The 24211-nt window shown below is 37.8% G+C and overlaps 1 protein-coding gene across 1 annotated transcript in view; it reads right to left on the bottom strand.

Annotated features, from left to right (window-relative positions):
- The window catches only part of LOC118742255 (ryanodine receptor), a gene marked incomplete at its 3' end in the record, with an annotated part of 525243 nt that overhangs the window by 52530 nt on the left and 448502 nt on the right, over window positions 1-24211 (bottom strand). The window contains 3 exon segments of the mRNA XM_036474193.1: window positions 12414-12688; window positions 13163-13300; window positions 13512-13991. Of these exon segments, the coding sequence (XP_036330086.1) occupies window positions 12414-12688; window positions 13163-13300; window positions 13512-13991 (893 nt within the window).

The raw sequence follows: 24211 nt of genomic DNA, 5'->3' as shown, positions 1-24211 counted from the left end.
AATATTTTTAAAAAGTATGCGTATTTGTAAAGAAAATTGTTTGTACATCACTATTATATAAGCGATTTGTGTTATTTATTATTACCTTCTGAAGGTATTATATTCGTTTTTGGTTTGAAAAACTATATGATAACAAGATCTAATTTTTAAAATAATAGATTTGTTAAATCGGTTTCATGAATTAAATACAAAAAAAATTGGCGTTTTTTTGCGATTTTTTTTGCAGAAATTGCGCTATATTTTTAAACAATCTGGACACCCAGCTGAGCAGTGAGTTGCAGATGACCGTACTGTAGGTTTGTGTGTATGGTGTCGGATGCTGGTAAGAAGTGCGGGGTCTGTTAACGTTGGTATGTTTGTATATATGCCCGTATGTTAATACGCGCTAAGTAGTACTTTTATGGGAGGTAAGGAATTGCTTGCTAATATGTACTTTTTGATGATTTATATGTGAATTTGTAGGGCACTAGCAACGGCAATAAATATATGTAATAACATATGTATGTAAAAATGCAAACTCTTTGCTGTTATTTATTTTTTATTTTTTGTCTGAACTTCGTTAAGTCAGTTAGCTATTAAATAGCTTTTTCGCGCGGGTTTTTTTTTGTTTGGTTCTTATAGCTCTGACTTGTTTTCTGCTGCTTATTCTTTATGGAATCCTGCTTTTGCTGAATGTATGTGCAAGCAGAAGGGGTATTGCGGGGCAAATCTTGCAAGTAAATACTTGAATTTTTTTGTTTCTTTTGGGTTTGGTTTGTGTTTATAATCACGAGAAATAAGCTAAAGCAGGAATTAAAAGTTGTTTTTTCATGCGTATATATGTATGTACATTAAAGTGGTCCAAAAATGTATGCAAAAAAAATAAGGTCGGATTTTTAATGCCGCCACCCCCTAGGATTGTTATATACCGAAAAAAATATACCCATATTTTTTTATTTTGAAATAAAAAATAATTTAGGTAGTGCTCAAAGCGCTCAAAGTTTTCCATGTATTTTATATGGAGAAAAAACCACTTTTCGTAGAAATAGTGTAGACTTCTTGAAAATCAATATTTTTCGATCGGAAAACCTTACATATCTTCAGGAGATTCCCAGTAATAATACTCAATTGTTTCTTTAACAATTTTTTCATGATAACTATATTTTATAGGTCCTCCAAAGCTCTTAGAAAATACAATGGGGGACCAATAAAAAATCTTTAATCATAAAAAATGGTTAAATCAACAATTGTATATTAATACTGGAAGCCTCCTGAAGAGAACCACAGTTTTCCGGTCGAAAAATATTGATTTTCAAGAGTTTTATACCATTTCTACGAAAAATTGTTTTTTCTCCATATAAAATACATGGAAAACTTTGAGCGCTTTGAGCATTCCCTAAATATTTTTTGATTTCAAAATAAAAAATAGGGGTATATTTTTTTCGATATAGATCAATCCTAGGGTGTGTCGGCATTAAAACTCCGACTTCATTTATTTGGACCACTCTAATGTACATACGATTTTTTTTTGTTCAAACAGTTTTTTAGAACCGTAAAGTTTTTACTGATATGTATATTTATGTATGTAAATATGTACCTATATATGTATATTTTTTCAATATTTCGGCAAATATCGGTATTTCTTTTATATATGTAATATCTCAATTTGCGACCGCTGTGGTGTAGTGGTAAGCAGTGCGCGCTTTCACTCATCAGCACCCGGGTTCAAGCCCTGGTCAAAGCAACATCGCAAAAAATATGGAAAAAGGTTTTTTCTTAACAGCGGCCGTTCGGAATCGGCGTAAAACTGTAGGTCCCTTCGCTTTGTGTGACAATATCAAGGCGCACACCACAAGTCGGAGGAGAACACTAACATATGTCTAAGCGCCAATCTATTATTATTATTATTATTATTATTATTAATATCTCAATTTAATGGTTCGATACAACTCACATTGGCGGTAGGGGGTGTATGGGTTTAATGGGTTATTATTTGCGGATATAGTGGTTTCCGAGCTTGTGATAATGCTGCTTCCTCCTCGTTGAGTGCTTCCCTCATCGAGTCTCCCTGCGATCCAGTGCTTCCTCCTGGTGATGTTGAGTTGACTGTTGGCTTGTTTTGTTTTTGTTGGATGAATTATGTTTTTACTTTAAATTATTTCGCGCCCGATTTTGTACAGATGTTTAATGTGGAATTGTCATTGTTTTTAGTGAGTATAAGCGTTACGCGACGCGCCCGGAGTACAATATTAAAGTTTATAAATGTATGTATGTAAGCTCTTCGTCAGTTTTTATTCAAGTATGTGCTAGCTATGGAACTTTTTGAAATGTTAAATTAGTACAACTTTTCTTTTGCGCTCAGAGTTCGCTTGGTTAATATACCTATTTATTTATTTTGTTAAACTTTGTTTGTTGTTTTTATTTGAGGACTGTAAAATTAACTTTTTATATATTTTTTATTTTTTTTCTCTATAGGTGCCATCCAGTAAGGCGATGGAGGACCATGAACACTATGGGCCTTATAAGTCCTTCTAGGTTTTTTTTTGGCTTACCACTTGTATCACTTTAACAAAAAGGAACACACTGAATTTCACTTTGAAATTATAACTAATGTATGTTTATTGACAAAATCGGGTGGCTGTTCGGGCACGTCCGCTCGGGGGAAGATCGCAACAATTGTGTCTTTACACATCAAAGTACAATTGACAAGTTATGTGTGTGTGTGTGTATTACAAGTGTGGTGTGCAAGGCGAATTTATACAAGGTGGTGTTGATGGCGAACTTGGATTTTCGCCGCGGTACTTATTAATGTCAAAATGATGTGTTTGTTGTAAACAAGGCGAATTCATATTACAACAAACACACTATTTTGACATTAAGTAGTACCGCGGCGAAAATCTCAATTCGCCATCAAAACCACCTTGTATAAATTCGCCTTGGTGGTGTGTTTACAGAGGTGGTGGAGAAGTTAGATGTCAAAGTGTTTTATTTACAATAGTTAGTGTGAATATATGTGTGCGTGAATGTGGAGTGGATGATGCGACATCTGCTGACGTCGGTTGATGGTGGAGTCGGAGCTGCTCATTTAGCCAATTACAATAAAACAAATTCAAGTTCAAAATAGAAGTTTGTAAGGTAAAGTTACGCTGGTGGTGATACTTCCCTCGTTGATGTTATTCAAAATGGCCCGGAGATCCTCGTTGTTGATTGATGCTTCGATGATTTGCAAAACGAGGAGGATAGGAATGTGGCGGCTGCCTTTATAGGCAACACTGGAAGACAACTCCAGTGTGCCTATAGTCATCCCTGGAAAGGGCTTCCCATGCACCTTTCGAACTTCCAGCTAAGTAGGGATGCTTGTAGCATGAAAGTAGAGCAGGGAAGCACAGACGTAACTTAATTTTAAGGGATTCTCTAAATGGGCGTAAATCACTTAAACATGCCGGCCCCGTTGCACTTGTGCAAGGCTTTCCTTCTGCTTTGGCAAAGACCTGGAGTCTTTTTTCCATGCTCTGACGTTTGGTTGAAGTTTGGTAGGACGTAGGTGAGAATGCACCGCCACCGATCTTTTTTTTCGCTTTGAGTTCGATATGCATCTTGATGTCCACATTTGAAATGATCGTGAGTGAAGCTAATGATGATTGGTAACGAGTTCGGTGGTGGCTTAGCGATGAAAGTGATTTGCAAATATATTCTATAATGAATGGTTTCCAAAAAGATGGAAACTCTAGATTGACAAGACCTGCAAAGTCACTGCGGGAGTAGGCGACTATTAGAGAAAAAAATGAGGTAATATAACGATGAATCTCTCTTTGTGTTACGAGTACAGATTCGGGAATAGTATGTTATGTGGACTGTATTCGGTGATTGAAATGGTGTTTTGCCAAAATGAAGAACGATATGAGATGAAAGGTTTGTCGATACGACAATGGTAAACTATCAGGAGGTCTCAAAGACCAGCTTAGGCTGAGGCACCACAGAAAGTGCGTATTGTTATTTAAGATGAATAGCCATTTGAAATTCGTATTATTTTTGTTTAATTTTGATAATTGCACTCCGCCCTACAGTTCGAAACAGTCAAGGCTTACTATTAAAGATGTGACTTTCGTTTTCAATGAGATAGTATGAAATGCGATTAGTTTCAATGGTTTAGATTGTATATAGGGAAATTTAATTCCCTGAGGGACTGGGGTTTGTATAAAAGTGGCGAAATCGAAAATTAAGTTTGGCACTTATTCCCATATGGTTTGGTGTTTGGTTGGACAGCGGGTTCATTGGGTTCTTTACAATGGAAGCACTGCCGATCTCTTTCGCAATTAGTACGGGTATGATTGCGGGACAAGCAATTGGTGCAATAGTTATTTAGTTCGACGAAACCGGTACGTTCTTTCGCGTTCAGTCTGAGAAATTTTAGACACAATTTCACGGGATGGTTGTTCGTGCATAGTCTACATCTAGTCAACAAGGTTTTACCTGAATGAGATCGAACTTTTTCAGGAAGTTTTTGGGTCACCACATTGCGTGTTATATGGGAATTTCTGCTTAAGCTTGTAAGATTATAAGACGATCGAGAATTTGCGACTTACAGCTGTAAAAGCTTTTGATACAACCTTTTCCATTTGGCATTGAGATCCTGAAGCTTGATCTCGAGCAACGTGTCCGTATGGTCGGCGTTATCTTCCTTTTCAAAGTAAGAGCAGAAATTCATAATGTGTTTCACTCGAAGATGAAGTCAGCCATTAATGCGGTGTCAATAGCCATGACTCTAGGGTTTGATAGTTCGATAACCAAAGAAACGTGCAACAATTGACTTTCAGATAATTATATTAAATTTGGTTAAAATTAATATTTTCTTACTGAAGATAAGAAAAATTCTGCAAAAGTAGTCCGGCGATATATGTCAAACTTGTTTTTTTTTTTTTAAGTTTAATCCTTTGTTTTGGCGCACCCAAGAAGTAAAGTGGTAGCTATGCAGAATAAAACAGTTTCACGAGATACGTCAACGCAAGGACCTGTAACGTAGCTCCCCTACGCTACACTGACAGACATACGTACATGCATACATAAAACCCACAAGTACATACATACGTACATACATATCCACATCCAGCCATACATACGGTACATATTTATATACATACATACAGATCTACATGCATACATACAACCATACATACATACACCCATACGTATAAACAACCAAAGGGAAGCACGCCAAAGTGCAAAGCATTCGTACACACCAATACTCCGCGAGAATTCGTTGCGCAAACATGCCAAAAATCGCGATCATTCATTCACTTCTCAACCTGCTTATCCAACAACCGACTTAAGTTGATTAACGCCAACTCAGCCAGCACCAGCTTCCGTAGGTAAGCACGGAGCGCATCGGGACGGCTTAGGCCGTGTAACCTCGAGCCCCTGGCTTGTCCTGCGGGAAAGGCCGAGAGGTAGAGGGGGGCCTGTGAAAGGGGGAATACCCCTCGCACAGACCCCCAAACCCATTATTTTAAAAAACGGTCTCAGTGGACAGGAGACGAACTCTCCTGCCCACTTAGATACCGCGTGGCGAGCAGGCATTGTGCGGTGGATAAAACCGCCCCACAATTTCAAGCCACCACGATTGAATACGTACCATCTCACCCCAATGGGTAAGCACGGGGCGCATCGGGACGGCTTAGGCCGTGTAACCTCGAGCGCCCCTGGCTCTGCACATGGGGAATACAGACTGACCAAGCTGCCGTAGGTAGGCACGGAGCGCATCGGGACGGATTAGGCCGTGTAACCTCGAGCGCCCCTGGCTCTGCCTACGGGACAGGTTGGTGGTTTGTGGGGACTTTTTGACGACCAGCTTCCGTAGCTTCCGTAGGTGACTTCCGTGACCGTTTCGGACCGCCAATATTAAGTGCCGCCCTGGGCCAAGACTACAACGAGGAACCGCCACCGACTGTCATTAAAGAGGACCGCTAGCCCAATCATCACCATCCAGGGCCGTCGTCATTATCACCGCTTCTTAAGGCCGAGTGGCCATCTTCCTCATCATCGGGCCGCCACTAAGCATCGCTGCCGCCCCAGGCCGAAAGCAACACCAAGAGCCGCCACCTTTCAGGGCCGCTAGCAACATCATCGCCATCCAGGGCCGTTGTCACCGTCGTCCTTCATTAGGGCCGGACTGCCGCTTTCCTCACCATTGGGCCGCCAATATCATTGCCGCCCCCTAGGCCAAACCGCTACCGAGGACCGCTACTTGCTGTCTGCCGCTAACATCATCGCCATCCAGGGCCGCTGTCACCGCCGTTACTCATCAGAGGACCGTTGTTATAACTAGGGCCGCCAATACTTCTCTCACTACGGGAGGTCGCTACCGCCCTCACCACTATTTGGGCCACCGTCAACATCACCGCAGGGCCGTGTGTGGCTTCTATGTGGGCGACCCAAAACGTAGGAGTTTAAGCAATGAAATAAAATTTTGTCACAGAAAATGAATGGTCGACGCATTTAACAGTATGGAACGGAAGTAGATCGAAATTGTTATTTGGAGTAATGAAAGTTTGGATAGCTGCAGGTAGCCCAACGAAAAAACGTATATGAAATGAATAAAATTCGAATTCTTGAACTTGTCGACCACTGGAGGAGTGATACGACAGCTTAGCGTAATATTACGGGAACTTCGAAAAGATAGCAGAATTCAATTATTTTCTTTCATATAACCGCTAATTTTCTCATTAACACACGCGCAAGTGACTGCAGTTACACGCTGATTAAGCGAATTTCGAATAATATTTACGTAGCGTAACGTAAACATATATGCACAATCACGATTTCTCAGAAACACTCTGTATAACAATTTCGTTCGTCGTCGCTTCTAAAATTAAATAAAACCACCCGAACTGTGGTAGAATACGCAAGCGGCACAATTTGTAAACACACAATTTTAGGTTCAATCGCGAGCCACTAGTCTTCAGCAAGTACTTGCAAAATATAAGTTTTCCTCGGTTACGTATGTGTCTACGTGGACCTTATTGACGTTACACTCTTTACGATGAAATGAATATTCACCCTTTTAATTTAGCATTACACCCAAGGGAAATAGTGCATATTTATTTCTGTACGAGCGGAACTCATATAAATGTATGTGCAAACAGTAAGTCCCCTTTCAGACACATCAATTCTTGCTTTCAAGTCTGCTCGTTCGTAGGCGAAGGATGTGAGAAGAGAGGGGAAGAGTACAGATACCTCCGTACCGTCAATTCGTTTCAAGTTTTCTTGTCTCTTTTGATCTTTTCGTTGCTTCCCATTTAAAGAACCAAGGACTTGAATTCAATTAAAGTTGACGCGTGTGGAAGCAAATAGAAAACACAAAAGAGAATGCGAAAAAAAATTGCTTTCAAGACTTGACGTGTCTGAAAGGGGACTAAATACATACATACTAGGGATGTTGCGAATGTGGAATTTTAGATGCGAATGCGGATGCGGATGTTTAAAAGCTAACATCCGCGGATGCGAAGGCGAATGCGGATGTCAAGTATTTTTAGAAATAATTTTGGTGAGTACATTAGGTTAGCGATGGGCATAATGTGCAAACCGTTGGGTAGATGAGCTGAGGTAATTATGCCCGGGGGGAAACAGAAAATTTTGCGCGAATTGCATCTGTATGTGTGATCGGAATGAGAGAACAAGTATATGTGAGTACTCACGAATGTGAGACCCCATGGCTGCCAACTTTCCTAAAAGCACCAAAACTTGGGACAAATCAAAACATCATACATACTTATGTGTATAAAAAGATTTTCGTATCCAGAATAAAATTCACTAAATAAGCACTGAACATGACGGGAAAGGTATTCTAATAGTGTTATATAGTTGTCGAATATTTTTAGGTATCTTCGGCTCAGCTAACATGAAAAAAGCTACATGTATGCATATCTATATATTTTTGATGATTTGAAGATTTTGATTTTTAACGATGCAAAGTGAAGTGTATGTATATACATTTTGATTAAATCAAAGATGTGTGTTTAATTTGACAGCACTTGTGCAAATGCTTTATTTGTTTTTTTTTTTTTTAATTGCAGGTATGGACATAAAAGTGCAAATAAGTTTTGCATTGACTACATTTTACAAACTCCAACGAGTTCAACAGTCACGAAAACGAAGACGACATTCTTATGACCAATTTTTTTACTTTATTTAATGCCACAAAATCCCAACACTGGTTACAAAACTATATGTGACCTGGTCTACGGAAAGGGGGCTTAGGTGTCAAAAAATCAATTTTCACTTTTTGGTTGATTCGGATGGAAGATGAGATGCTTTTTCACGTGGTGAAAAGCAGAAAATCTTAACTTGCTTAGAAGTGTACTAAAAATGTAGAGAAAGAAGAGTAAAAATACGACAAAACATAATTTATTGGTAATGAACAAAACATTGAATTATAAGCCATAAAGACATGATTATACACTAGAAAAACGTATTATGGGCCAAAAATAATAATGCTGAGTAGTTTTGTCCGTATACGGCACTCATGTTTCATTTCATGCGAAATGCGAAGACGATAATCAACAGAAACAGTAAACGTCACTTCTTCAGTGTTACTTTTTTAAATGTTCCACACTAGCAACTTACACGATGAACTATAATAATATTCCGACCAACAACAACACTTACTGGACCAACAACAACACTTACTGGACGCCCGGCGCGGAGAACAATTAACGAGATAATGAGAAACTGACGAAACGAGTTGCTTACTTTTAACAGCTTTTTCACAGAAAACTAGTTTTCGCACGTAAGCTCCCTTTTCGTAGACCAGGTCACATATAACGAAGTTCCAATTTTGTTTTTGTCAAAAAACTGATGGTTTTTTATAAACATATGATCTCTAATTTTATGAAATAAAGTTTAACTCCTAAATTATAAAAGAAACTTTTTTTCATAAGAGTTTACAGAATTTAAATGATTTAGCAGGATTCTAGCGATTTTTGTTTATTAATCTGGCGGGACGACAGAAATAGTAATGGCAACACTGGTGGTGCGCGCATATTAGCTGTTAAAGCTCAAACAGTCAGCGACGTAACGTAGACGTAGGTTGACGCAGACACGATCTACCTTATGGGATTCGCGTGTTAACGAAAACTCACCACCGCATGGCGGTGACGTTGCCGTTGTTTCCCTCTCTCTCTATCAACAGTAAATTTTATATGCTGCTACGTACGTCAACCTACGTTTACGCTACGTCGTTGACTAACTGCGCTTAAACAGTCAACGACGTAACGTAGACGTAGGTTGACGCAGACACGATCTACCTTATGGGATTCGCGTGTTAACGAAAACTCACCACCGCATGGCGGTGACGTTGCCGTTGTTTCTCTCTCTCTCTATCAACAGTAAATTTGATATGCTGCTACGTACGTCAACCTAAGTTTACGCTACATCGTTGAATAACTGCGCTTTAATTCACTTTTGCATTGTCAGCGTTCAGTTGGTCGCAAATTTTCAAAGGTAGGGGTTGTTCTTGCGCAGATAATTTTTCGTTAGAAATTTGCTTGGAAAAAAAGGACAATCATGCGCAAAACAACCTTTTTATATGACGGTCACAATATAACCAGTAAACAACCTTCGGTGAATTTGGCGACTGCCTTCCTCGGGGATGAATATGCTAGGGATGAAATTATTGGTACACACGCCTTCCAACCACGCAGGGTTGCTTTTAAGAAACAAAAAATAATTAACTCCAAATAGTTTCAAAAAGTATAGTGTAAAACGAAATTTATTGAATAATTCCACATAAAATGGTATACATAAATGACTCATTTTCTAAACGATTTAAACAAAACGAATTTCATAACCTTTTTTGTGCAAACGGCATTTGCGAATTGATAGAAAAGTACTACGGATGGTAAATTTGAAACTATGAGGTGAATGAAAATTTTCAACCCGGCCTGACGGTTTTGAAGAGTTTTTTTGTTCTAATTTTATTACTAAGGCGTCTAATAAATGCATGGCTTTAAGTTCTAGAAGAATAAATGTCAGTAAAGACAAGTCTTTTTTGTATAATTTCTGATTTTATTTGCTCAACTTCTTTTGCACCAGAGCAACTGTCAAAAATTTCCAGCAGTAAAAAGTTACGAATTGGCACAGCAGAAATGTAAATTTTTCTCGCCACAATAAAAAGTTTTTTCAACATGGAACTTTTCTACTAATTGACATGAAATTACTATCTCAACGCTCGGAGCGCTGCCACTGAGGGCTTTTGCCAACTGATAAAAAAGAGAAAATTTGGAAAGACCAAACAAAAATTTTGAGATTTCTCGTTGTGAATACGAATGCCATAGTTTTTACCTAGCTCATGGGACTACGCAAAATTTTGACATCTTGTAAATATGTGTACACATAAAGTTGTTGGCGGTAATAAAGAGTAAAAATCAAAATGGAGAAAAGAACAAAAAGCGTACGTTAGTTGTCAGTTATAAAATAAATCCAATTTATTTGCGAATATTTGTTTATTCTATTTATTGAAAGGCAACCACGCGGAAAAGCTTGTGTTAATTATATTGATAACAAAACCTGGCAGCTCGCACGTTGACTAAATTCTCTCCACAAAAGAATAAATTGCTTATATTACCATCAATACGCCATGTATAAATTTTAACAATACATAAAAATAGAGATTTCGCACGACCGTTTGTTTGGGGTTTCAACACCATTTATAATTTTCTTTTAATAAAATCACGATTCGTCAAATGCTTAAATTTATTTATCTAATAGTAATGCAGCACGCAACCCTGAAATCTAAGAAAAAGGCTGAGGAAGGCCATTAAATAGCAGCACACAACCCCGTGCCTTCCTCAGGAGTGAATATAACTACAACAACAACGACTACTACAACAACAACCCAAAAAGGTTGGTTACCAGAGAACGTTTAAAATAGCGTAGCAACTACAATAAGAATCGTTAAAAAAAAAAAACGATTTTTTCGACCCAAATGCCGACGGCAAATCACCAATGAGTTTGCATATTTTCATAGCTTTCACATATTTATTAGATAACAAATCTACGTTTTGGATTTAAAGCATTCCCTGGCATATATTTTCGAAAATTAATTTTCATTAATTTAACCAAGAATTTTCATCTTTTTTTTTATTAAATCAATGCAGCGAAAAAGAAAATCCAAACCAAAGCACTTAACATTGATACAAATTAACAAAATTGTATCTCCGCTCAGCTCTGTTAACTTGCCGCTCAGATCTGTTAATTTTCCGCTCTCAATTTTCGATTCGAGTGGTGAGCTTCTAGAGCGATTTTGGTAGTGTTTGACAATTCACACGGCTATTCGTAATTGCTGCTTCTCTGTTTTAAACGTTCTCTGCTATAAATAGTATTACTTTTGTTTATTTATCTTTCTTGAAGAGCATGCTTAAGTGTTCGTGGATACGTTTAACCAGAATCATCTTTATGCTGTAATCCAAATTTTCGTAGTTACGAATACGTAACTCCGCTTCGTAAAATATAAATATTGTATGCTGTAATCCGTTCTTCTTAATCAGCTGTTTTGAAAGAAATATATATATAAATATTATTGCAAGTGAAGAGTGAAATTTACAAGCACTGGATCACAAATCACACAAATTTTAGTTTTGTTTTCGTTCTCCAGACGCCACTGACCAATTTATGTGTAGAGTTGCTCGGTGATTCCGAAAATGGCGTTATTTTTTTTCGATGGATACGTTTTTGACATATTTGCAATTTATTGTTATTCAGCATAAAAAAAGAGTTCCCACTTTTTTAAGCTGAGTAACAGTAAAATGCAAATATCTCGAAAACGTATCCATAGCAAAAATATCTCGATTTTCGGAATCGCCGAGCAATTCTACATAGGAATTTGATAGTGGCATCCCAGAACATTTTTGCTGTAAACCAGTGTAGCCATTTGTAATTAAAATATGTATGAAGGATTGTGTAGCCGCTGCACTTTTATCCTAGGAGGTAGAATATTCTTTAGGCAACAATTGCATGAATATGCAGAGGAGATTGTTATGAGTCGATCTTAATCCATTTAGCTGTTAATTGTGAGTGGTCTAATTAATTTAAAATGTTTAATGATTTGTGAGAAATTTTCTCTTATATAAAGACGCAAGTTAAATTATAATCTTCGCCAGGGACTTCTCTATGTCGATTGGTGGCAGTTTTGCGGTTTTTCGCTAGAGAACCATTAAACTAACATATTTTAGTTATTCTTGTGCTTAAACAGATTATTTTATTATCAATTATTTAAAATTCGATACGCCATAGCGGATTTGAGCATATCGGTTTTACGATTCGTAAAAAATCGAACCTAAGACGGCTTTCAGTATATGGATGTTAGCCAGAACATCACCCTCTTAGCTTACGTTTTCAGTTGTTAAGATACTTACTTCCGAAAATAATTAAGTACTTACTTGTGTAATTTATAGCCTTGATATTGCATATATTTTAAGAATTCCTGTGAACGTTCACGGTCTTTGCGTTTTTCTTTATCTGTCAACAGGTCATATGGAACCAGCTGTGCATGTATAATTCCGCCACAAGAGTTCAACTCCTCTTTTTTCTTTTTAGCCCATATATCATGCGAGTTTTCAGCTAGACGCTCTGCCATATTTTGCATTTCTCTACTCAGCGTTAAATTTGTCATGTCAACTGGATGTGGGTTGTAGTTAAACGGGCTACTTTCATTCTGAAAATCATTCTATTTTAAGCAAGAAGCCATGATATTGAAACAAGAAAATTTTTAATTAATGGATATGGGTGGGGTTCGGGTTGAAAAGTTTCGTAAATAAAGGAAATTATTTCACAAATATGTACATATGTATGTGCATATGCACTTAGATAAACTTTTATAAACATGGAATCAATTATCTATTATTAAACTAATTATGTACCGTGTTATGTTACCGGCCAAACCCGATCTTAGGACAATTAGGCTGAACTAGTTCTTTCCATCTCCGATACATCCGTCCCACGCGGAAACAAGTTGGGCATAACAATATAGTGGACTGCGTACCAGGAGTTGAACTGATGAGGGTTATTTTTTTCAAGTGCGGCCGAAGCCCGCCTGCGCGAACATGTGTTCTACACAAAAGTACTGTGGCGCCTAGTTTATCCTAAGATCGGTTTGCCCGGTAACATATATACATAAATATATACATACGATTTGTGGCTTGGATTGACGTCGGGTGGATCCACGGTGATTAAGTGGGACGTCGATATCCGACTGTTCAATGCGCCAACCAATAGAAACTAGAGCTTTTAAACATTCCCTTACAGGATCTCGGTACCGTTCACGTTCCTTTAAATTTTCAAAATATCAGTAAGTATATATAATTTTGGGTTCTGATAATCTCATATCTCTCAGTTTACGAGGTATGTATAGACTGCCTCTAAATAATTTTACTTTACAGATTTTTTAACATGTTACCAAGTAAATTGAAAGATTTTTTTTTTGTTTTTAAGAAAAGCTAGGACAAATAATTAGGGGAAATAGCATGCAATATACATACATAATCGCTTAACATGTTGTATGGCTTAAGACGTGGATGCTTGCGGTCATTGTCGGAACGTATTTCCCCATAAGACCATCCACTCTCCAATCGGCGACTAGCCCAGGCATCGTGGTAATGCTCACTAAATTTCTGCACCAGGGTTTCGAGGTCGTTGTTCAATTGCACTTGGTCGGTGTCAATGGGCTGAGGGTCATATTGTGGTTGATCTGGTGCACCGGACTGCCGGCCGTAGTAGTCCTCATCCGTATTTTTCGATAAACTATAATCAGGTGGCAGAGCACAGCCAATAGCTATCAAACAAGGTAATGCTTTTCCAAATAATTCAGGATCGTAATCCATATTACTGAGAGAATCAAAAATATTGGAAAACAGGAGCATTGTCAATCGTTTTTCTTCATCTGATGATGCGCCGTATGAACCTTGACCTTGAGAAGAGCCATAATATTTTGCACACCGATCAAAGTGCAGAGTAAGGAGCTAAGAGTAATAAATACGTTATTTCAAAGAAAAGATATGGCCTCGAAATGCAAAAAGCTGGACACTGAATGATAGAGCTAAGGCTCATTCCACGGTATCGTAACCAGATGCGATGGAAATAATTTTATACATGTATTTGTTATTCTACCTGTAGAGAAATAATCAGTAGAGAAGAGATACAAAAACGAACTACTGGTCTAGCTCACGCTACGGATAATAAATGAATTTTTCGAAATTGTACAAAACTTCAGAAAAAATGAACCAACAAAAAATTTCAAACGCTTTCACAAAAACAACGAACGTTTAAAACAAATATACATTAATTCGACGCTTTTTAAACAAATATCTTGCAAAAATATACTAATCCTACTATCCTTCCTACTAATATTTTAAATGTGAAAGTTTGTATGACTGTGTGTTTGGATGTCTGGGGCTCCATCACGCAGAAGGACTGAACGGCTTTGCATGAATTGAAAAAGTTTAATTTATTTAATAATCACGCGGAAACGACTGAACGGATTTGCATGAAGCACGTCCGCTCGGCGTGAAATCGAAAGAATTGTGATTGTAACAAATCAAAATTAACTTGCAATGTACATGTGTGTGTGTGTGTATTAGAAGTGGCGTGTTTACAGAGGTGGTGGAGAAGGGGGTTAGCTAATCCATGATTCAAGAACACAAGGTTGGATAACCTGGCAGTTGTCTCGCTACCGCATTCTGCCTTATGGTCTGATTATGCATGCTTCGCTTAACTTCGCGCAACTTCGCAAAAACTTAAAACTGTAATTTCATATGTACTTTGTATGTATTTGGTATGTATTCTATTACCCAAAAATTAGCAGAACTTTTAAAAACTTAGGGGTCTGTTGAGCTTAAATTTTGCTTCACATTTTCTTAAGTTATATTTTTATTGCACTGGTACAAATGGTTGTGCGAAGTTATGCGAAGTATGCATAATCAGACCATTAGCCTGTGTTGCTTTCTTTTTTATACCCGAGCGCACTTGTGCACAAGGGTATTATAACTTTTTTCACATAACGGTTGTTTGTAACAGGCAAAACGAATCGAGATAGATATAGACAAATGAATACATAAATGATGAGGATGAAAAGAGGAATCGATTAAGCGGTAACTGTCTGTCCGTCCGTCCGTCCGTCGGACTGTGCACACGATAACTCGAATAAAAATTAAGATATCTTAACGAAACTTGGTACGTGTATTTCTTTCCGGGGTAGGACGGATGGCATTGAAAATGGGAAAAATCGGACAATAACCAAGCCTACCTCCCATATAACGGTAATTTTGAGAAATACGAAAACTGCGATATTTTAGTAACTACTAAAGATTATTCACTCAAAATTGATATTTACAATAACTTTTAGACGAAAAATAAGAATATTATAAATTTTTGAAAAATGGGCGTAGCCACGCCCACTTATGGTTACATGTGTATATCTTGGCAACCGCTGCACCGGTTGCTTCCAAACTTGGCACAGTCTTGGTACAACATACCAAATGACCGAAAATTTTTAAAATCGGACAATAACCACGCCCACATTCCATATAAGGGTAATTTAGAGAAATACGAAATTATTCAAAATTGACGCTTGCAACAATTCTTTACGAACAAATACGTTTATGACACAATTTAGGAAAATGGGCGTGGCACCGCCCACTTATGATCACATATATGTACCTCGGTAACCGTTCTACCAATTTGTACCAAACTCGGTATGGTTATTGTACTTGCCACATAAAAGCAAAACGTTCAAAATTATTGAAATTGGACTAAAATTGCGGCTTTTCATATAACGGTAAACTTTAGAAATGCTTGAAACTTCAATATTTCGAAATTTAAGGACGCTAATTTACTCAAAATTCATACACCCCGGCTTACCATGTAGCGGTAGCTTTCGGAAAGGTGAAAAACATATATTTAATATTTGCGCCGGGTATTTAATGTTCGGCTCCACCCGAACTTAGACTTTCTTACTAGTTCATTTATAAAGACTACTACTAAAAGACAAGGAGAAATATTGTCTCCGCATAAAAAGTTCAACAGGCAACACTGCCGATATTTTCATCGATTGTTTCGTGGAAATTGATTTTCTTATTGCGCAAATTCAAGTAAGCATGCCAAAAAAAATCAAAAATAATGGAGCTATTTTGAATTAAAACAATAATTTACATATTTATTTGTGGAGTATCGGAAATATTAAAAATTTTTATTCAAAAACCTGCGTTTTACAGAAAGTGCAGCCGTTACCAATAAGTTTTTCGCGCTAGGATCTCTGTGTGTCCGTCCACCTTTGGCTGGTGCAGTCCACTGTGAATTACAGCTGCACCGATTTATTTGGCGAAGTGCAGCCGTTACATACTCACAAGTAAGTATACCACAACATAAAAGTGAAAGTGTAAATATCAATAAAGCTTTTTACTTGTGCAGGTCAGGATCACTTTTTGTGTCCGCCCACCAAATGTAATTTAATTTAAGATATTGAACATGTAATTTTTAAATGCAACAAATATAATAATTAAAAAGATTAATTTATATACATTATATCAATTGCATCTTTACTAGTTGTATATTTCTTCATATCGCACACCGTCTTCAAATGAGTCACAACTCAAAATCCATAACACGTTTGTCAGAAAATGCGAACTACTATTTCTTAGCACATGATAATCATATGGGCTAGGGCGACTTTACCTTGGGTTTTTTTTTAACAAATTAACAAATTATAACAAAAACTTTATCCAGCTTTTGCTGAAAGGTAAATAAGATCTCTGTGTACATTTTTAGCTCATAATCTCAAAAATTCCAAATTTGGAGTCGCGACTCTTTTGAAGACGGTGTGCAATATAGTCCCTTTGAATAAAGGATTTGTTTGAATTCCATTAATTTTATTTAATATATACTGGAATTTTAATGAAACCATGGTTTATTTTGAATATTTGGGAATATTTGTCGATAAGATTTTTCTTTGGTTAGAATTTTATGTGAATAAAATTCCCTCATTCCTCATTTATTTCATTTTTAATATCTATATAGCATGTTTAATATACCATAAAAAAGTTAATTCATTGTCTATTGTGTAGATCGATGGAATCTGCTTTAAGATTTTAATTCAATATAATATACAAAAAACGCATTTCAGCATTACCAGACTACTTTTCCTACTACCTTTTCACAAAAGGGGATAAAATGGTTACCCGCTTTCTCTTCTCTCTCAAATGCAACCTTACAAGGAAGTCGATTGACACAAATGTCAATATTTATCCAACCTTGTATTATTGAATCATGGCTAAAATCTCAAGTGTCAAAATGCAAGAGCGTAAGCAAAATGCGGTCACTAAAAGAGAATAACAGGAAAAAGTAAAGGAACGCAAAAACCAAATTTTTAGGCCAACGAATGACAACAACAAAACTAAAGTCAAATAAGAATAGAAATGTATGTACAAAACACATCCACACAAGCACAAGCACAATAAACACTTACTATATCATTTATGTATTTTTTGCCTCCTTCCACTTTCAATTCTCTTTTTTTTACTTTTTAGATTATTCACACTTTTTGTACATTCTTTAATTTCCGTTAAATTAAATTCAGTTGAGTTTGACACTTTTCAAGATTTTGCCAGTAAAAATTCTTTTGACTAAACCTGACTACTTCGGACTGAAGAGAGTCACTATCACTGAGTGCTGCTCTCTCATTTTTGCTGTCATTTTCGAGTTAAGGAACGCTTTTAGGACTAAATCTGACTACTTCGGGCTTTTTCCTGACTATTTCTGGGAGATAAGGAAGGCAACTTATAACGCGTAAATTTATGTATGTTTGAATGTGTTGCGACATCTGCCGACGTCGATTGAAGCGGGAGTGGCCGAGCGGAAGTGGAATCTCAGCCATACTGAAACTGCTCATTTAGCCATCCTGGGCCCCCTAGGTGAATCCTTAGCCTAGAAACCGCTGTAGCTCTCGCAGCGTCTGGACCACATTACTCATGCCACTGGTCCGACGATGGTGTGGACCGGATTCTTGTTTCCGACGTACGATAGCGGGAAGCGACGGTATCTTAAAGCCAGCTGCAAGGTAGTCTAGGCAATGCCCATGCGCTTGTGCCACCTGTTGTCATTGCTGTGGAGCCACACCCCGGAAAATTATGCAACTGACCAGAGGTTGTGGGCGGCGGCATAAACCGCAACAAACACCGTGTGCGCTGCGATGTACCGCTGCGACCCGTCCTTGCTGGCCAGCTGCTACTGACAGGAGTGGCGGGGGATACCGTAGCCATCTCAACGTCCATTTCTGTAGGGAGGAACGCGACTTTAATGTTGGGTGCAAATTAGTGCATGGGGCTAGCCGACCATTACTGGGTTAATCGGGTACATTGATACATGTTTTTTTCTTTATGAAAGTTACGTAGTTTTCTTTAATTTGTGGTAATGGTTATTGCTATTGATTGGAAACAAAATTTGACGAGCGCTCTGGTCAGAATAACGTTTTGCGTGCGCACGTTTAATACTCTTATATGATTATTAGCGACTGATTTCGTGATGGAAAATTTTATTTGTTCCCATCGATTCATTAGAGAAGGATTGCTCGTCTGGTTCGGGTATTGCCAGTGGATCTCCTCTAAGAAAATGTCCAGGGGTGAGGGCTGTGAAATAGGAGGGACCTTGCGGGAGTGCAGAGAGGGGCCGTGAATTAAGAACGGCTACCATTCGGGTTAATAATGTTGTGAATTCTTCAATGTTAAAAGTCGTGTGCGCCAGCGACTTTTGGCTTATCAATGAACGACTGCTTTATGGGGGTTATTATGACTGATTGTATTAACAGAGAGTGCTGTTTTTACTTAAAACATGCTTGGGTGAGAACTGACGAAAGCCACCCTGCGTGGCCGACAAAATTTGCCATCTTTGGTAAGATTTACCTTTATTTTATTGGGAATTGATTGGCGTTCTATCGACTTAACGGGTTTTTGGGGTGTGACAAGGTTTGCGATTGATTAGTTTGCTTTTCTTATATTCCTTTTTGGGGGTCCTGTTGCGGTTAGGGCTTGGACCACCTGGGGTGGTGATTAGTGAGGGGGGCAGTTCTAGCGTTTGAATTCTTATGAGTGAACTGAGTTTGGGAATACCTTGCACTTGCGTTGTAAATACTGATATTTTTTCTGTTACTTGGCCGCTTAGAATCCACCCGAAGATGGTATTTTGGGCTAGTAGGGTATTTGAAATTTTTTCAATGCCTTCGAGCATTATTTGGGGTATTAGGTCGCTGTCTATTCTTTAATATCTATTATGTACAGATATCGTGTAGCTTACCTTATCAATTTAACTGAATTAAATTTTTCCAATTGGTGGCAACCCACTTCAAAAATATATTCGAAAGTAAGCATTCTAAACGTCTTTGGTTTAATATCCATATTGCACTATTTCATTTATTTTACCAATTTAAATAAATACAAAATTTTAAAACAGGTGGCAACCCCCCTAAAAATATTTTTCAGCAATAAAATTGCCCAACCTCTTTAGTTTGATGCCAATTTTGCAATATTTAATTTATGTTATCAATTAAATTTAATAAACGTTATCAAACAGGTGGCAACCTTCCACAAAAATATTTTCAGCTGTAAGCCTTTGTAAACTTCTTTCTTTTGATAAACATATTGAAATACTTACTTTATCCTATCAATTTACTTAAACTGGAATTTTCATTTAATTTTTTCTTTTTATATTGCAAGTGAAACATATAGCAATACATCGGTGAAAACTGCATACGAGGGATGCACGTACAAACATACAGACAGACCGTCAGACAGACACAAATTCTAAAAACGGTTGATTTAACTTCTGTGCTCTTATAAAGACCACCCCTATTAATTTTTCTTTAATTTCTATAATGTAAAGACATCGGCCTCTTACAACTTTATTATAAGCATAGATTTCATTTATTTTATCAATTTGATAAAAAAAAAATATTTCAAACAGGTGGCAACCCTCGTCAAAAATATTTTTGGCAGTAAACTTTCCTAAACCTCTTTAGTTTGATACAGATATTGCAATATTCAATTTATCTTATAAATTAATTATAATTAAAATTTTCAAACAGGTGGCAACTCCAAAAGATATTTTGGGCTGTAAACCTTCCCAAACCCCTTTCTTTTGACGCCCATATTTCAATATTACCATTTTCTTATAAATTTACTTAATCTAACATTTTCAAACAGGTGGCAACTCTCTAAGTTTTTTCTTTCTATATTTTATGATAAACCTCTGGCAATAGAGCGGGGAAAACTGCATTCAATTCCATGCATTAGCTTCAGCGCTGCTAGACGTTTAGAGTCTAAAATGCCTACAATTGGCATCAAAGTTGTGGATGATAAATCCGGATAAAATCCGTACGCTGAAATTTGTTTGGCGAGCAAAAAAAATCATTTGTACTTAGGTGAACACAGGAATCGTACTTTTAATAGCATCAAACAAAGCAACACATATTTCCACTAGTCCTATTCAAAGACAACCTTATTATTTTATACAAGCTCTTATTTGGTCATCCCGCGGAAATTTCCAATCGATTTTAAACTAACTGCCCGACAAGCCGGAGAATTGAAATTGTCAGCATAGTTCCAATCACGATGACAATGCAATATAAAATATAAATTAATTCCCTAGATGGTCCAGGTGTCTTGACACAAAGTAGGTCAAACCATAGAATTTATGGCTAACAGAGCGTAATTTGTCAAAGAACATAAAAACGCCATCAATTTGTTAAATAATAATTATAGTTTCAGGCGCTAGTAAGAGAAATACCGGAAATTAACTTCAGCTGTGTTTAACTGGCCAAACTCTTAAATTTTAGGCACTTCTGTTAAGAATTACATTATTTGGTTTCCTCACACAGGGAGTTGTGAAATACAGTGATACGATAAAAGGCACCCAAAATGCACATGCTAGATGCATGCAGTGTGCGTACTTCTAAAGGGTGAACACACCAAAACTGCGACACTTTGGGAAGCTTATAACTTACCCAAAACGAATTCAATATTTTGAAATTCAAATACCATAAGCTGACCACATGATCTTAGTTGGACGTAGAAGAAATTTCATTTGAATTTGATTCCTAGTTGAGTTAAAAATGGCAACCGAGTTAGAAACGAGACAAACCATTTTGCACGAGTTTATAAATGATCCGGTCTTAAGTACACGTAAAATTGCTAAAAAATTAAAGATTGCACTATTCGACAGTTTGCAGGGTTTTAATCGGTACAAATAAGGCCTGGCAGTTACGAGAAAACCAGGGAGCGGGGGTTAGCATGGTCAAAGTGATAAAAACAGTGCTCGGAAGGTCCTCAGTGCGTTTTCGCGAAATCCGAAGATTTTGCGGAAAGCTTCATTGAGATGTTCTACAGCTCAAACAGCGCCAGACCGAGGCGCAAAATAGAATGTTACACCGAAATCCCGCATTCGGAAGTTGCATGAATTTTTAATTAAAAAATACAACTGCATTGTTATGGACTACGAAACCTACTGCTATAAAAATTCAAAATATATTGCCGGTCAAGATTTTTATACTGGTGCAAGTCGTCAAGATGCCCCTGAAAGTTGTAAGCTGAAAATGAAGTCTAAATTTCCAAAAAAACACATGGTTTGGCAAGCTGTGGCCGTAAGAGCAGCCCTTTTTTCCCATCCGGGACAATAAATGATCAAGTTTATCGGGTCAATTGTCAAAGAAAACTTGCAGAAAACAGGTGAAACAGTGAAAAATATTGAAGAGTGCAAAACAAAGTAGTTGTGCGCATCGCGTAAAGTCGATGATGCAGTCATGCAGAACATGATGGCGCGTGTGCGATGAAAATACCGATCACTTGCATATGGAGCAAATAATAACTAATATTTTAACATTTTAATAACATCTAAACTTCCAAGTTATATAATACAAAAAAAAAATAATTTCAAAGCCTGCTAGTTTGTTTCTGGTAGTAATTTCTAAGTGTCGCAGTTTTGGTGTGTTCCCCCTTTAATATCCCGCACGCGAAAAAATTTCAGTTAGTACGATGTGGATAATGCTACGTAGTCGTGCGACATGGGATGTTTAGGTAAACGGAAAATAATTGTCTATAATTAACATTATATATATATATATTATAATTAAGATACCGAAGTGGTCAAAAGGCTTAGCTTAGGTGAAAATGCTTCAGTTTAAGATAGAATTTATATTTAAAGAAGTTTTCTATTTAAAGCAACAAGATAAAATCTTTATAGGAGATGTTTGCTCATAGAGCGTTACTGCTATGTATATAACAGAGAGTAGGTGACGTCGGTAACGATATTTAAATGGAGGTTAGTGTTAGCCAGAGATGGCGAAAACAACCCTTGGGACCGTTTTTTCAATGTCTGGTTATAACTACCTCCCAGTTAAACCTCATTATCGACATTTTACCCCCGGTTTGTGTTAAGCGGATATTGAACGGCCCGTATATGCATGATGCCGAAAACGTCGATAATGATGTTTAACCGGCAAGTAGTGATAACCAGACATTGAACAACAGGCCCTATAGCCCAGTTATGCATACTTTTTAGGTAAAAATCAAAACCCAACAAAATTCTACATGTTAAGAGCTATCCGTTGGGCAATCGCTTACACGCAAAGCCCATTTAACACATTCTTATGTGAAAACTCTCATGCAACGCTAAGTATGCATACATAACTGGGCTATTACTCAAATTTTTTAATCAAATATTTTGGTGTTAAAGACATAAATCTGAAAAGTGCTCTAGCAACGTTACAAAAATTTCAATCTCCTGTGCATTCGTCTTAAGAGCATACATATGGATATACATATATATAAATAACAACAATCACGCGACAGCCAAACGGTGTCTGAGCTGGACATAGACGTCGCAATATTAAGTGAGCCATATAAAAACAGAAAAGAGGTCTCGTGGGTCAGTGACACAACCGGTAAGTGTGCCATCTGGAGCTGCGGAGGTACACCAAAACATCTCGGGATAGTCTTATCGACGGCCGGTTTTGTATGTGCCAGAATAAATAACCTTTACGTTTATAGCTGCTACATTCCACCTAGTACTGACTTGACTAGCTTCATTTCAATTATAACCGGATTAGCTAATGACGCTAGGCTAAGAAACGCGGCTCTCCTTGCAGGGGATTTTAATGCATGAGCAGTTGAATGGGGGTGCAAAAGAACTAACCCGAAAGGAAGAGAGCCCTTGATGCACTGGCCTCACTTAACCTGGTGTTGCTCAACAGCGGAAATGAAAACACCTTCTTCAGAAACGGGGCTGGTTCTATCATAGACCTCTCGCTCATAACTGGAGGTCTAAGCAGAGACGTTAACTGGCACATCAGCGAGTGCTAAACACACAGCGATCATCGCGCTATCATTATTACTATCGACCGAGCACGGGCAAACGCGGTACTCCCTTGTGGAAATCGAGGTTGGAAAGCTAAAATCTTTGACGAACAGCTATTCGAAATAGCATTTAACGATGCAGAAGTATCGCTTTCGATGGAGGCTGCAGCGTCAGAGCTAATGAAGGCCATAACTACAGCATGCGACATATCCATGGTGCGACAAGGTCGACACAAAACACGAAAGCCGGCGTATTGGTGGAATGATCAGATTGGGGTGCTGCGCGCACGGTGCAACAGGGCTAGACGCATATGCCAACGCTCGCGTCAAGCAAAAAATGCTATACAGCTGAGGCTGGCATACAAGGACAGCAGAAGGTAACTTAAGAATGCTATCCAGTGCAGCAAACAAAGAATGTTTAAAGAGCTATGTAATGGTGTCGACAGCAACCCTTGGGGGTTTTCCTACAAACTGGTACTTAACAAATTGAGGAAAACAACCCAACCAACATACCCAGCAGTTTTGGGGAAAATTGTAAAAGAGCTCTTCCCTCAACAGCCCAGATTCAACAGAAATTCGGCACGCGATTGTGATAGCAATATCCCGATAGCAAGAACAGAAGAAGTACTCAACGCAGGACGCAAACTCTCAGCTAAGAATGCGCCAGAACCAGACGGTATCCCAAACATTGCCCTTAAGAAAGCGGTCGAAATTAAGCCACAAATATTAGCATGTTTTAACAGTACATACCTGCAAAATGGAGTTTTCCCAAAAGTTTGGAAGCTGCAAAAATTGCTGCTATTACCAAAGACACCGAACCCTTCTTCACCTGCTGGTTTTCGCCC

This window comes from Rhagoletis pomonella, unplaced genomic scaffold (genome assembly GCF_013731165.1).
Source record: "Rhagoletis pomonella isolate Grant_MI unplaced genomic scaffold, Rhpom_1.0 Rhpom_scaffold_00007, whole genome shotgun sequence".
NCBI lineage: Eukaryota > Metazoa > Arthropoda > Insecta > Diptera > Tephritidae > Rhagoletis > Rhagoletis pomonella.
The sequence above is the reverse complement of the archived record's forward strand: the minus strand, read 5'-3'. Positions and strand labels throughout refer to the sequence as shown.